Source organism: Sus scrofa, chromosome 6, assembly GCF_054392235.1.
Source record: "Sus scrofa isolate SSC_HxYL_T2T_F1_AM1 chromosome 6, Sscrofa_HxYL_maternal_Yorkshire_Landrace_v2.0, whole genome shotgun sequence".
In the NCBI taxonomy this organism is placed as follows: domain Eukaryota; kingdom Metazoa; phylum Chordata; class Mammalia; order Artiodactyla; family Suidae; genus Sus; species Sus scrofa.
In genome coordinates this window covers 73,620,794-73,635,916 of record NC_139388.1, presented here as the reverse complement: position 1 = coordinate 73,635,916, position 15,123 = coordinate 73,620,794, and the positions used below count along the sequence as shown (strand labels likewise).

At 43.4% G+C, this 15,123-nt stretch overlaps 1 protein-coding gene across 6 annotated transcripts in view; it reads left to right on the top strand.

Annotated features, from left to right (window-relative positions):
• RERE (arginine-glutamic acid dipeptide repeats) overlaps positions 1-15,123 on the top strand; it is a 403,553-nt gene that overhangs the window by 239,384 nt on the left and 149,046 nt on the right. For all 6 annotated transcript variants that reach the window (XM_084962664.1, XM_084962662.1, XM_084962666.1 and 3 more), the window contains one exon: positions 11,455-11,559. In XM_084962664.1, the coding sequence (XP_084818790.1) occupies positions 11,455-11,559 (105 nt within the window). The remainder of the gene's footprint in view (positions 1-11,454; positions 11,560-15,123) is intronic.

Here is a 15,123-nt window from a genome sequence, read left to right as displayed (position 1 = left end):
AGGGTTGAATCGGAGCTGTAGCCACCGGCCTACGCCAGAGCCACAGCAACGCGGGATCCGAGCCGCGTCTGCAACCTACACCACAGCTCACGGCAACGCTGGATCATTAACCCACTGAGCAAGGGCAGGGACCGAACCCGCAACCTCATGGTTCCTAGTCGGATTCGTTAACCACTGCGCCACGATGGGAACTCCGGTTTTTTTTTTTTTTGTTTTTAATCCTGTGGTGTTTTCTTTAAAATGTCCATAAAGTGGTTTTATAAAGCTGTCATCTTAAGGATGATTTTGTCAGCTTCAAATAGAGTATCTCTCGTGTGACTTAATAATTGGGTGTTTTTTTTTTTCCCCCAAAGGCACCGGATGATATGTGACATAGTGAATAATCTGGCCTAGTAGCTGCTCAGTAAATACTTGCCCTTTGCCCGCATCTGGAGCTCATCTGAGGGGCTGTCACTGTTGCTCAGTAATCTCGCCTGGTTCTCCGAGGCAGAGTGCTTGCTGTAAGGTCATCTCTGATAAAAGCAGAATTGAATAGCAGCCCCCAGGAATCTCTGTTTATTCCTTTTCTCTTCACTAAAGCTAGATCACTTTAATTTTAAAGTATGGAGGTGGGGGTTAGACTTTCATTTTTCCCCCCGATTTTTTCCCTTCACCCTTTATCCCAGAGAAAGGACTTTTTTCTTTCTCTGTAGATATAAAGTAGTACTGCCAAAAATAAATCCAATCTGAAAGAGGGCAAATACTCCGAAGGCGCATAAAAGAGGATCACATGAATGCAGTGAAAGGGAACACGGAAGACAGAAAAGAGAAGGAAGAAGGCTGATAGTGCTTAGCGCCAGTCTCCCAAAGATCAAAGTGCTCAGCGGCAGGGCTCTCTGGGCTCGTAGCAGCGCCGAAGGGGCTCTCGCCAGTCCATTCACTCCGGGGGAAACCCATGTAGAACTTTCTCTTTCAGGCTCGTACTGGGGTTGGGCTATAAAGGGAGGGAGAGCTTTGTCCTTTAGCCACACAAATCAAAAGGAAAACAGAATGCCTCCTCAGCCCGTATAAATTGAGATGGTAACATTCCCCTACCCACACCAAATTTATTCCCAGAAGAGATGGTGGGATTTTCATCGCAGAAACCTGTGCTGAGGTCCAGCCGTACTGCTGTGCTGCTGTTTTCGAATCCCTGCCTTGGCTGTCCCTCATTCCTACTTTTCAAACTAAGTTTCTACAACTGTTTCTTTTCTTTTCTTCATTATATTTATCAATAACCGTGTAGTAAAACGAAGTATCTCCGGTGGAGTCTTTGTAATTCTCCTGGTTTCCAAGTAAGTGTTTTTGGCTGATACCATAATAGAAAAAGCTTCAGATGAAATTAGAAGACTTCAGTTTGAATCCTGGTTCTGCCACATGGTTTGGTAACCAGGGTCAAGTTTGTTAACCTTTGTGCCATCTTTTTGACAAACTTATTTTCAGTCACGTGATTAAGTGACAGAATCCTGAACTGATTCTCTGTCCAGTAAGATAAGGAGCATGAAAAAGTCGCTTGCAGAGTATCTGTAGTATGAGTGGTGCTTATGCTCAGTGCAGCTGAATTGGGTCCTTAAAAGGAAGGAAAGAGAACGGGAAATTAAACGTACCTCCGTGCTGAATTATTGATGGTGCAATTACTCAGCACCCATTTAGTTCTCTCTGGCCTCTGGGATGGTCGATTGGCAATTTAGGTCGGTTCAGGCATGGGGAGACGTGTTCAGCTCACGGAGCTGTCTCTAGATACTCTGAGAATGAGCGGGTGCATTTTCGTTATTAAGCTAAATATAAATTGTAGCGTGCAAATTGTTTCCTCTGCTGGATTTTTCACCCTAAGGGTAATATTTTATTGAAGATCAGAGGATCTAGAGAGATTGCTCTGTGATTGGACTGTGAACATAGAACCTGGGTGGCGTTTTCAGGTTTACTGGGCACTTGTAACAGTGACTTCTCAAGTATTGATTATGAAAGGCAGACAGGAGATCATAACTGCATCATTGGCTGGAGGGCTGTTTTCCGACCTTCTGACCATCTGCTTCCTCCTAAAAGGAACATTCTAAGATAGGTCAGGTTACAAATTCTCATCTTACCTAGGAATTCATATTAGTAGGAATATGCTTCAGAGTGAGTGAATTTTCTGGATGCCCAAGGCCAGGAGACACTAAACTAGATCTTTAGGGCTTCCTTTTTTTTTTTTTGGCAGGGGCATGTCCATTCCATGTGGACATTCCTGGGCCTGGGATTGAAGCCACACCACAGCAGCAACAATGCTGGATCCTTAACTGCTGGGCCACCGGGGAACTCCTTTTAGCACTTCTAATTGCCCTTTTTCCATTCCATATCAGTTTATCTCTTTACTTTGTTATGGACAGATAGAGTCATGTGTGAAGTGATCGAAACAGATTAATTACACCTTTGTACAGTTCTCCAGCCATTTCTTGGAATCTATGTAATTTTCCTGCCAGTTCCCTGAGGGGTTTTTTGCAGCCTTACAGCTCTTGATTTTGCAGCTTAAGATTCATTTCCTGGCTTTAACCAGCAGTTCTTTTTGTATTTAAAATAAGTTTGACCTGTGGCATTTATGTTTGTCTTTCCATGCTTAGTACATCCCTAGACACTGCAACTTGTCATTCATTCATCGTTTAACGCATTATTAAGCTAGACCATGCTAGCGGGGAAAGAGTTCTTTGGGTGCTGGGAACACATAAGGGAATAACACGTGCTCTCTGCTCTTGAATACATCATCACCTTTAACAAATTATTTTGGGAGTTCCCATTGTGGCTCAGTAGTAATGAACCCGACTAGTGTCCATGAAGATGCAGGTTCAATCCCTGGCCTTGCTTAGTGGGTTAAGGATCCGGCGTTGCCAAGAGCTGAGGTGTAGGTCGTAGATGCGGCTCAGATCCCGCATTGCTGTGGCTGTGGTGTAGGCTGGCAGCTGTAACTCTGATTTGACCCCTAGCCTGGGAACTTCTATATGCCGCGGGTGTGGCTCTAAAAAGCAAAAAAAAAAAAAAAAAAAAAAAAAAAAAGAAAGAAAGAAAGAAAGAGAAACAATTATTTGGAGCTACTTTTGCACACCTAGATAAGTTTTAGGTACCGAGTTTTCATGTATCCTCTCCCACTTTTTCCTCCTCTTTTTGGCTGCGCCTGCGGTACTGTGGAAGTTCTCAGGTCAGGGATCAAATCCACACCACAGCACTGGATCCTTAACCCACTTCACCACTGGGGAACTCCTCCCACTCTTCATTAGTGTTAGTAGATTCTTGGGGAACTGCAGTACAGTTATCCAACCCAAACCAAGAAATAGCATTAGAACGATACCTCGAGTACCCCAAAGACCCTGTTTGAATTTCATGGATGCATTATTTTGTTTGGGCTGCTAGAAATAAAACACCAAGAGACTGTGTGGCTTATGAACAACAGATATTTATTTCTCATAGTTCTGGAGGCTGGATCTCATAGTTCTGAGATCAGGGTGCCTGCCTGTTTGAGTTGTGGTCATAGCCCTCATCTGGTTTGCAGACCACTGTCCTCCCATGGCCCAGAGTGCAGGGGAAGCTTCCTGTCTAGCAGCACAAGATTCCCTGCACCCTCCTCTTTCCCTTTATTGCTCACTTCTTCCTTTAAGAGTAAAAACCGTGAGTGCCCGTCCTAGCCTGGGAACCTCTATATGTGGTGGGTGCATATATATAAAAAGACCAAATATATATATATATAAAATATATATATAAACATATTTTAAAAATATACATAAGACCAAAAAAAACCCAACAGAGTGGAAACTCAGAAACTCAGTTCTTACTGTTTAAAATATATTGATATTGCTCATTTTTATTCAGTTTTAGAATGCACATAGTTCCAGGCTTTGTAACCCATGTGGTGAGAAACCCAGGTCCTGACTCCATGTCTTGTCCTCAGTCCGCTGTGTAGCGTAGAGGCAAGAGCCTCTCCTCCACAGGTCCTGGAGGCCAGTTCTGGTTTTCAGAGCTCACCCCTCCTGCTGTCTAGACGTGGCTTCTTTGTCTTGGGTGTAGGATATCCTTTCGGGTCTTGCCCAGTCTATTTTATTGATGGTTGTTTGACAGTTAGTTGTCAGTTTGGTGTTTTCGGGAGCGGAGACAAGCATAAGTCCCTCTGCTCCGCCACCTTGTCCCCGGTCCCTCGTAGGTCCTTCAGTGTGGTTATGTTATTCACGTGCCATGGAGTTCATTTGTGAGACTTTGTGTTCCGTTTTTGGTTCTTGGTTGATTTGGGCTGTTCATTTCTTGGCTTCGGGAGGGTTTGTAGACTGGGGCTGTGGCTCTGAGGGGCAGAGTGTCGGCAGACAGCCTTCAGCCCTGCCGCCCAGTCCATCCCCACCCCGGCCTCTTTCCCGCCATCCTGCTGTACAGGCCTGGCCCTTTACCTCTTAGCTGCTGCTTCCCGCATTTTCTTTTGACAAAAGATCCGTGTACACGTCTGTTTTCGTGTAGCTTCTTCTTTCTCATGTCAAGCGTAGCATACTATAGATACTCCTTTGTGCTTGGCTTTTTTCATGTAGCGGTATGTTCTGGAAAATGCTCCGACTATGTTAGTTCACAGAGATCCTTCACCTTCCTATCCGCTTGTTCTCCACGATACGGATGGACTGTGGTTATTCACCTGCAGTCATGCGTGTGACATTTAGGTTGTTTCCAAGATGTTTCAATTATAAATGATGCTGCAGGGCAAGTCCTTGTGCATATCTCTCGCCTCATTGTTGGATGTGTACCTGCAGGATTCATAGCAGAGGGATTGCGGAATTGTAATGTGTTGTCTTTTCCCTCCCGAAAGCATGTACCAACTTGAATTTTCTCCAGCAATGTAGGAGACTTTCTGTTTCCCCAACAGACTGTGTTTGCTTATTTTAAAAAATTTTGCCACTCTGATTGATAAGGGAGAAGTAGTATCCCAGTGTTGTTTTACTTCATTTTGCTAACAATGAGTGCGTTTAAGCGATTTTTCGTATATTTGAAGGATGTTTTTGTCGATATTTTTGCGAATTGTCTGGTTCTTATCTTTTCTCCATATTTTTGTCTTTTTATCACTCAGTTTTTAAAAAGTTCTTCATATGCCTGTTGTGTAAGTTGCAAATATTTTTCTCCCACTTACGGTTTTAACCGAATTACGCAAAGCTTATTTTTACCCAGTCAGACTTATCAGTGTTTGCTTTTGTTCCCTCCGGACTTTGAGTCCCTGTACTGGTTGTTAGAGAGGATTCTGTGGCTTGGGTCGCAGCTGCACCTCAGATTCCGTCCCTGGCCTGGGAACTTCCCTGTGCTGTGGGTGAGGCCATAGAGAGAGAAAAAATAAAAGTAAAGAAGAAATCTACCCAGTTGTCCCATTCCCATTCACTATCTTTACCTCAGTGGTTTGAGGTGCCGCCTTTGTCATAAATTATTTTTCATAATGTATTGAGGACTTGCTGTTTGGGTTTTTATATTCTTTGTGCCACCACTGTACTCTTTCTTATGGCTGCTTTATAGTGTGCTTTAATGTCTTATTAGGCTAGTTTCCCCTTTTTTAGTTATCTGATTTTCCATGTGAATCTTAGTGTGAATTTGTTTCATTCCATAAACTAGCTCTCTGGTATTTATATCAGGATTGCATTGAATTTATAGATGAAGTTTGGAGGAATGACATGTTGAGCTTCCTATTTAAGAATGGAGGATGTTTTTCCATTTGTTTGTGTTGACTTTTGTGTCTTTCAGGAGTGTTTAAGAATTTTCCTTAAACAGTTAAGATAATTATATTTAAAAAGTGGGGGAGTTCCCATTGTGGCTCAGCAGGTTAAGGACCTAAAACCTGACTACTATCCATGAAGATGCGGGTTCTACCCCTGGCCTCGCTCAGTGGGTTAAGGACCCAGCATTGCTGTGAGCTGTGGTGCAGGTCACAGACACAGCGTGGATCCGGCATTGCTGCAGCTGTGGTGTAGGCTAGCAGCTATAGCTCTGATTTGACCCTTAGCCTGGGAACTTCCATATGCCTCGGTTGCAGGCCTTAAAATAAATAAGAAAATAAATAAATAAATGGAGAGGCTGAGGGACTTCAGCGAAAGTAGCGCTGTATGTTGTTATCCTTAGAGCAACTGATGGGAAACTCAGCAAAGTGACACCCTCAAAACACTAAATAAACCAAGACGGAATCCTAACCAAATGTTCTGATAACCCACAGGAAGGCAGGTGAAAAAGAAGAACCAGAAACAGCAGAAACTTAAAACATTCTCCGCCTGTCCTTAATCGAATGGCGCACGGTAGACATGAAACTCTTTTTCATGTCTCTTTTTCGCTTTTTCCTTTTTGGGTGAAAGGGCCGGAGCTGTAAACAGACGTGCCGCTCAGAGCTGTAAACAGACGTGCCGCTCGCAGGCTTCTGCACCCGCCTCTCTGCGTCCTCCTGAGTTTCCCTGAAGTGTGCGGATGTCTGGGGATGCGTGAAGACTTCCTTTGTCAGGGGTAGAGTTTCAAGGGGCCGAGGTTCGGGGCCGCAGTTTCCATTGCATTTCTCTGCTGGCCCAGGGGGCCCCTCCGGGGTGGGGGGGGGGCGGAAGGAGGCTTCTGCGGGCGCCCTTGTCAGCTGTGAATGAAGGGCTCCCAGCACGGAGCTTCCCTGTTTTGTCATCCTTCTGTTAGCAGGGAGGCCCCACCTTAGGTGTGGGGGACGCAGGCCCCGGGGAGGCTCAGAGAGGAGTGATTGCAGCGAGGCGGGCGTGACTGCAGTTTCCGCGCTCTCACAAACACTGTGACATCCCGCACTGTTCGAGCGAGAGCTTGATTAAAAGAGAGCCCTGAAGAAGAAACACGGAGGGCTTGCAATAGTGCACGTGTACACACCTTTTAAAATGTCGGGTTTTACTTTTCGGCAAGAGATGATGTGAAAAAATGGTCAACAGGGAGGCCATCCCGTCGGCGCCATCCTTTCCTGCTCATGTCAGCTCTGTCGTCACCTCCACTCCGTACTCAGGGCTCCTTAACTGACAGGAACAAAACCCCCAAGGAGCCACTGCTGTTGTTAATAATGACTCCTGCTTTATTTTCCCCAAGTCCTTTTTTTTTTAATACACAGAAATTTCAGATTTTAAGTTTATATTTTCATAGAATTTTGGGAAATTTCTTTGATCCTAAGTAAACAAGGCACAGGATATTCCCAGCATCCCAGAAAGTTCCCTTAAACTACGCTCTCTAAACTTCCCACCCAGAAGCAGCTGCTGTTCTCATTTCTGTCACTGTAAATCCTCGTGCCTGCTCTAGCCCTTCATATATGGAGTCACAGAGTATGTACTTTTTCTGTGTCTGGCTTCTTTTACTCAATGTTTGATTTGTGTGTGTGTGGTTTTCCATGATGCGCTATGTATCAGTAGTTCTTTTTCTCTGTCTTGTTGTTTAGCACCTCATGTAAAATACACAGTAATGTGTTTACCCATTTCTTTGTTCACAGACATATGCATTGTGTCTAGGCTGGTATGAATAAAGCTGTTATGAACAACACAGCAAAAGCACAAAGAAGTAAACAGTAAAGATGAAAGCAGAAGTTAATGAGAGAAAAAATCAGATCTAATTAATCAGATCTTTTAAAAATTCTAATGTTTTATTAAACAATACATTATGACCAACTGGGATTTATTTTAGGAGTGTGAGGTAGATTTACTACTCAGAATTCAGTTAATACCTTACACAGTGTTGATAAATCTAAGGGGAAAAGAAACCTATCTCCAAATCTATGAGTATGATATGATTATTCTAAAACTCATATTAAATTTAATAGGAACACTGGAGGGGCATTTTCACTGAGATTCGGAACAAGGCAAGGATATCCACTGTTTCCACTATTCTCCACAGTTTCACTGTGTTAGAGGTGTGGTGCAGCTAAAGGTTTACGAAAAGGCAAAGGAGTAGTAAAACTATGTTTATTTGCAGATGGAATTAGCAGACTGGGGAAAACTCAGAGAATCAGGAATTAAGCTATATCAGATGCTAAGGAATTATGTTGAATAGCAGATATAAAATTAACAAAAATACAAAAATCGGAGTTCCCGTTGTGGCACAGTGGTTAACGAATCTGGCTAGGAACCATGAGGTTGCAGGTTCGATCCCTGGGCCTTGCTCAGTGGGTTAAGGATCTGGTGTTGCCATGGGCTGTGGTGTAGGTTGCAGGCACGGCTTGGATCCCACGTTGCTGTAGGCCTTCGGCTACAGCTCCAATTGGACCCCTAGCCTGGGAACCTCCATATGCCGTGGGAGCGGCCTTAGAAAAGGCCAAAAAAAAAAAACAACACCCCAAAACCAAAAATCAGTACCCTTATGATCACACAGAAGCAGGAAGAGGACATACTATTAGATAAAATCCCATTTATTACAGTTGAGGCATTTATCAGTTGACAGCCTTCTCTTCCTCCTGCTTTGGGTTTTCCCTAAACCAGTTATGTCACTCTTCCCTAGGAACACTTTGGCATGTTTTTGGTTGTCACAATGATGTGTGTGTGGCTGCTGTGGGGTAGAGGCCTGGGAGGCTGCTAAATACAGGACAGCTCCTGACCAACAAAGCATGAGTCCGTCAAGAACGTCAGTAGTCTGGGCTGGAGAAGCCCTGCCTCAAACATACCTCTTTTCCAATGCCTGTGTTTAGAGTTGTTTAATTCCATCTTTTATTCACTCATTATTCAAGTTTAAGGGTAAACTCAAATTCAAGTAATAGTCAAGAATAATAGAAGAATCACTTTGCTTCAGTAATGGGCAGGGGTGAAACACTTTACGTAGCACTGAATAGTATACACAATTTCATACACTTCTTATTTGATCTTAGTATTTTTGTGAGGTAGGTGTAACAGGTGTTCTTACCTCTATCTAACTGGTAGAGGGACTTTACTTCTAGGCTTCAGGGCAAAATCACTTTGGCTCAGTGGGTGGTTAGTTGCTGAGTGCATTGTTCATCTATAAAAGTTCTCTGAAGTGTTTTTTCTTTTCCAGTAGCTCATTTAGTTCCAGCCTTGGGCCTGGAAAGTTGACACCTAGTACATATCTTCCTTTGATTGTATCTGGTTATGTACAAATCAGTGCTTCCAGTAAAACTTTCCACAATAATGGAGGTGCTGTCTAAATCTGTGCTGTTTGATATGGTAGCAGCTAGCTACATGTGGCTATTTAACTTTATACCAAGATCGAATAAAATCTAAAATTCAGTTCTCGGAAGTTCCCCTTGTGGCTCAGTGGTAACGAATCCAAATAGCATCCATGAGGATGTGGGTTTGATCCCTGGCCTCGCTCAGTGGGATAAAGAATCCAGTGTTGTGGTGAGCTGTGGTGTAGGTCACAGACACGGCTCGCATCTAGCATGGCTGTGGCCCCGGCTGAAGCTCCGATTCTGCCCCTTGCCTATGAACTTACATATGCCACCAGTGTGGCCCAAAAAAGCAAAAAAAAAAAAAAAAAAAAATAATAATAATAATAATAATAATAATAAATTTTAAAAAATAAAATTCAGTTCTCTTCTCTTGTGCCAGCCACGTTTCAAGCTCTTAGTAACCCTGCATTGGCTTCTAATCAGTAGCCAAACTGTAAGAAATGAATAGTATTTTTGTCTGATTTTTAAAATGGAGATTGTCTGAGCTCATCCCACCTTCTGCCCATTCCTGAGGCTTTGGGCACAGATCAGTTAAGCCCTGTGGGAGTGGAGGACGTTGCTTTTCAGCCTGGTAGGAAAGGAACCAGCACCCCCATGTTGCTGTCCCGCCTTGGTCTCTTTCACCAACACCTGGGCCCGTAGCTGGTGTGTATGCTGGGAATGGGCCAGGTCGTGGCATCCTTGCGGCAGGGATGCTTGTTCAAGCCGCGGGCGGTCACACCCCTGGAGGCACCTTGCACGTGCTCTGGATGTGCCTTTGCTGCTCCGGTTCCATGTACTCTCATCACAGCCTTTAGCTTCCTCTTGTCCTCCAAGCGGCCTCCTGCAATTGCTGAGGGAGCGGAAGTTGTTGTTGTTGTTGTCTTTTTAGGGCCGCACCTGCAGCACATGGAGATTCCCAGGCTAGGGCTCGAGTCAGAGCTACAGCTGCCGGCCGGCACCACAGCCACAGCAACGCAGGAGCTGGGTCACGTTTGCGACTTACACTGCAGCTCATGCCAACGCCATCTCCTTAACCGACTGAGCGAGGCCATGGATTGAACCTGCTTCCTCATAGATACTAGTTGGGTTCTTATCCTTCTGAGCCACAGCAGGAGCTCCTGAGGGAACTGAAGTTCTGAAAGCCTCCCTGCCTTCTTGGGAACCCTAGAAATTCTCTCAACACCCGTGTGTGTGTGTGTGTGTGTGTGTGTGTGTGTGTGTGTGTGTGTGTGTGTGAGAGTGTGTGAGTGTGATGGGAAGGTGGGCCCTACTGCATGAAATAGCATTTCTGACATTTACATTTTTTGCGTGGAAACACTGCTTAAGGGGTGGTATTTTATTGTTGAGTTTTCAGCTCTCCTGTGGTTTTAACTTTTGTTGGTAGATGAACCTGGAGGCCTTACTGCTCACTCTTGAAGCATTTTCATGGGAAAGTGTTTTCCATCTTACTGTTACTTCATATTACCTGAAAATTTGGGAAGTGTGTGTTTGTGTATTAGAACCCATCTGTATATTTAAGAACTTAAAATTTCTTTGGATTTTAATTTCCAAGACGGTTTATTTCTTGCACACTTACAAGAAAAATACTGCACAGTTACCCATTCTTCTTATCATAAGGTAGCAGGAAGAAAAGGCCCGTTTTCCTTTCATGATTTACAAAGGATTTAGATGGGTTTTTTGTCAAGTAATGTAACTGTGGTTTAATTATTCCTCATAATTTTTAGTTTAATATCCTTTCATCACCGTCCTGCCCTCAATTTATCTTTGTGGTTTAATTAATTTTATTCTAAGAGTAAAATGCTGAGAGAAAAGCATTTAATTGATAAAGTTGTAGGTTAAAGGAATCAAGAAACAAAAAATGGAATATTGGGCATATTCTTTTTAAAATTTTTACTTTATTTTATTTTTAGGGCTGCACCTGTGGCATATGGAAGTTCCCAGGCTAGGAGTTGGAGCTGTAGCTGCTGGCCTAAACCACAGCCACAGCAACAACTCTAGATCTGAGCCGCAGCAGCACTGGATCTGCAACGTACACCACAGCTTGTGGCATCACTGGATCCTTAATCCACTGAGGGAAGCCAGGGATCGAACCCACAACCTCATGGTTACTAGTCTGGTATTTAACCTGTTCAGCCACAGCCGGAACTCCTGGACATTTTCTTATTTGGGGGGAAACTCTGGATTTTCTAAGTAGATAATTAGAGCGCTTGTAGCCACATTCCACGTATTCTTAGACTACCTCTTTTTCCAGTAGTATTTTGGTTTGCAGAGCAGTTGAGGATTGCTAACATTGTTTTGTTCTTTATTTTCAGAGGGAAGTGTAACATCTCCCATTTTTCTGACATATTTGCTGCTAGAGAGTTTAAAGCCCGAGTGGATTCATTTTTCTACATATTAGGCTACAACCCTGAGACAAGGTAAGTGAGCCATTTGGGCCCACTCCGTGAGACCTTTCGTTTTCTCACTTACGTGTGCGTGTGTTTGTGTATGTGTACACTTCTGGGTAGATACTGGTAAGACGAGAAAAAAAAAAAAAAGGCCCAAAGTCCTGTAGTAAACTCTTCAGAAGGAGTCGTAATTAGTGTCTTTGGTGTCGAAAGCAGCTTACGGTTTGCTGTTTCTTTGTTGTGGTTAAGAGAAGGAAAAGTTAGAAAATCTGAGAGAGAGCAGGACAGAGACCTCTGTTGAGTTGGTCTGTGTTATGAACTCATTATGAATTAGCAGGTTATTACCCTCCCGCCCTTCAGTCCAGCCTCCCCTGATACCTTGTTGAAAACGCTACGACATTATGGAACGTTTGTTGATTAGGAATTTGTTCCCTTCATAAGGCTGCTGGCGACCGTCTGGGTAAGATCTGTGTAACGGGTAGAATGCTTATTTTTTTTAAATGAGAATAGAGTCAAAATAATTTAACAGAAGGAATTCTTTGTTTATGTCTATAATAGACTGTAGTTTACCTTCGTCCGTGGAAGAACTTCTCTAAGAGTATATGCATTCATATTCATCCTGTATCAATCATGGCACTACACTCTTATTAAGGAATTTTTTAAAAAAAAGGTATTAAGTGATCAAGTAGTTTGTGCTCAGCACAGTCAATCTACCAATACAAGGCTTTAGAAAGAAAGAAAAGATGCATGGCTGAAGGAAGTTAATGGAAGCGCAACATTCAGTATAATTGCAAGATGGGTATTGTTTTAGTGAAAACCTCTTCCTGTAGGATGCTGAGAAATTATATGTAAAATTTGGACTGTTGCTGTTTAGTCAACCTAGGGTCAATAAAAGGCAGCATGTTCTTTGTTGTGGTTTTAAGAGGCTCCATAAAGCTCATACGTCTTAGTATTTCTCCCCATGTATACTCGACAGCAACTATGGGGTAATAGTGAAATGGTCACCTTAGTTGCTTATCTTTTTTTTCCTTTATAAAGCTGTGAAATTGAGCTCTTGTTTTCATTTGTGAAAGTATGCCCTATTCCAGTGACAGAGAAGCTGATCAATGATGATATTTCAGAGGCATCTTATATGTTGAAATGTTTATTCTGCATGCGCATTTATTAACTGTCTGGTCATATCTTCCTGTTACCTAAGGGAGGGTGGAACATTTGAACTTGGATTTCTGTCTAGGTACACAGTAGTCTGTTATTTCAGTGATGCCATGTTTATTTAACTGTTTGATAGCCAGCTCTCGTATTGCACAAGTTAGATTGTTTTAGGGAATTAGCCAAATAGCTTTTGGGTTTTAAATGTTTAGCTGTTGGGTTCATAACAGCCAGTTGTATTTATTTTTCACTAATTTTGGTTTTGCACCTCTTTTTGCCAAATGCTTATTTAAAGTGATACATAGCTTAGCTGTGTAAAAGCTGGAGGCTCCCATAAGCTCTTGTCTCATTTTTTGTTGTGGTTGCTGGCAGTCTTTGGTAGTGATATTTCCCATCAATCTTGTTTTAATTAAATTGTGGGCTAGGTGTGCCATGGAGGGGTATTGTTAGTGACCAGTGTGTGGCAGGTCTCAAACTTCTCACAGAGAGGGAGAAAATTCTCAGTGGTGGAGCTAGGGTGGCCCACTTCCCAAGCTCTCTGGCCTCCCCCTGAATGCCACCTTCTTAGCTCTGAAGTTTGGAGCTTGGTGTCCACGTCCCACAGCTGCTGGGATTATCAAGTGTGTCTGTGATTCAAGACTAGGAAACTGTGTTTCCGCCGCCTGGCCTGTGCTCAGCCCAGTCCTCAGATGCTCAGGTGGCTTCCCTCCAGCAGCTGGCCTCTGTCTCTTTGTTTCACATGTGAGGGGCGGGGCCTGTGTGACGAGCTGGTTCCTGGTGCCATCCAGCCTCATCTGGACGAGCAGTCCCTGGGGCTGTGTGGTGCGTGTGCCGACTCTTGGCGTCCGGAGTGGATCAGGGAGGACGTGTCCGACCGTTGCGATGATCCTATGAGGTGGCACGTAAGTCACCAGGAGCACTGGAAGTGAGGGAATGGCTGGTCTGGTGACTGTCCCCTTCCCGCCGTCCTGTGGGAGCTCTAGTGAGCAGTGGCAACTGAAGTTTGGATGCAATCGTCTATTTCTCATAGCAGATCTCCCGAAGGCAGTTAAAAACTGGTTGTGTGATTTCCTGTAATTTATTTAGCATCTTAGCCAGTAGTGAAAGTTCGGGATTGTTTTTTCCTTTCATGTTTAGCACAGATCCTTTTTATTTTATTTATTTTTGTCATCTTAGGGCCACGCCTGTGGCATATGCAGATTCCCAGACTAGGGGTCAAATCGGAGCTGCAGCCACCAGCCTACATCAAGCCACAGGATTGCTTGTAATTGGAGTCCCAGTAAGGACAAAATTAATTGTTTTTGTTTGTTTTGCTCAGAGTACCAATCATTAATATAATTAAAGCATCCACAGTAATACAGATTCATAATCTCTTATTTTTAATTCTGAAATCTGAAGGCTCTGAGGATCAAAAACTAAGTTTATGCTAAGTTTATGCTAAGTTGGAACTCATTTGACCATCAGGTCAGACTTGACCCGAACTGATGGGAGGCTTTTTGTATTCTTAACTCAGTTCACTCTTTGTGAATTTATACAGCTTTTGCTATAAAGGACCAGTGTGATAGAATAGGGCTTGTTGCTCAGACACCATTGGGTGTTACATAATATGTGGTGTTTTCGATATGGTACCTTTCTAAATCCAAAAACCTCTGAATTCTGAAGAACCTCTGATCCTAAGAATCTTAGCTGGGGGATTGTGACACTGTGTGTTCTTGCTGGCCAAAACATTTAAGGAACAAAACTTGGGCAAAACATGTGGGCTAGGTGTTTCTAGCTCCAGGTACAATACAAGGCTGGCAGATGAGAGAGAACTTTGAACCTTTGGTAAGTGGGCTTTGCTTTGGAGTTTGTTTTGACATTTCTGCACTTAGGGAGTGTTCACTTTGCTCAATCAATGAGATTCACTCCAAATTTACTTATCCAGTCAGCATGCCCTGCAATATAATATAACTACAGTCTCATTTTACATGAAGGGTTTGTTCCAAATTCTGATTACAAACTTTGAAGTCAATTGATTGCAGCTCAGAGGTCCTGCTCCATTAAGCCAGTAGAGCTTATGCATTTGACCAGAGCACCGCTATCCTTGGTTAAGCTCCAATGGGTTGGTTCTAGTTTATAAAAAGAGACGAGCATAGGGTCTTGGTTACCCATAAAATGTTGAATCCCAAAGCATCCAAAAGCAGGGGGGAGAAAAAGGCCATCCAAAAGTCAAACATGAAGCGCGTCCCTGAGATGTCCGGATTCTGCGAGGCAGACGGTTAAACGTCTGGCCGATGCTGCTGACGTGTGGCAAGGCGAGCCCTGGGGATTCTTGCCTCTGCTTGGAATATTAATTATCAAATTCTTTGAAAATATGCAGTTACTAAAACTATAGGGTAAGTTCCTTCATTGACCAGGATGAAACTGACCCAACGATTGTGGTGAATACGTAAGTGATAGTGATGT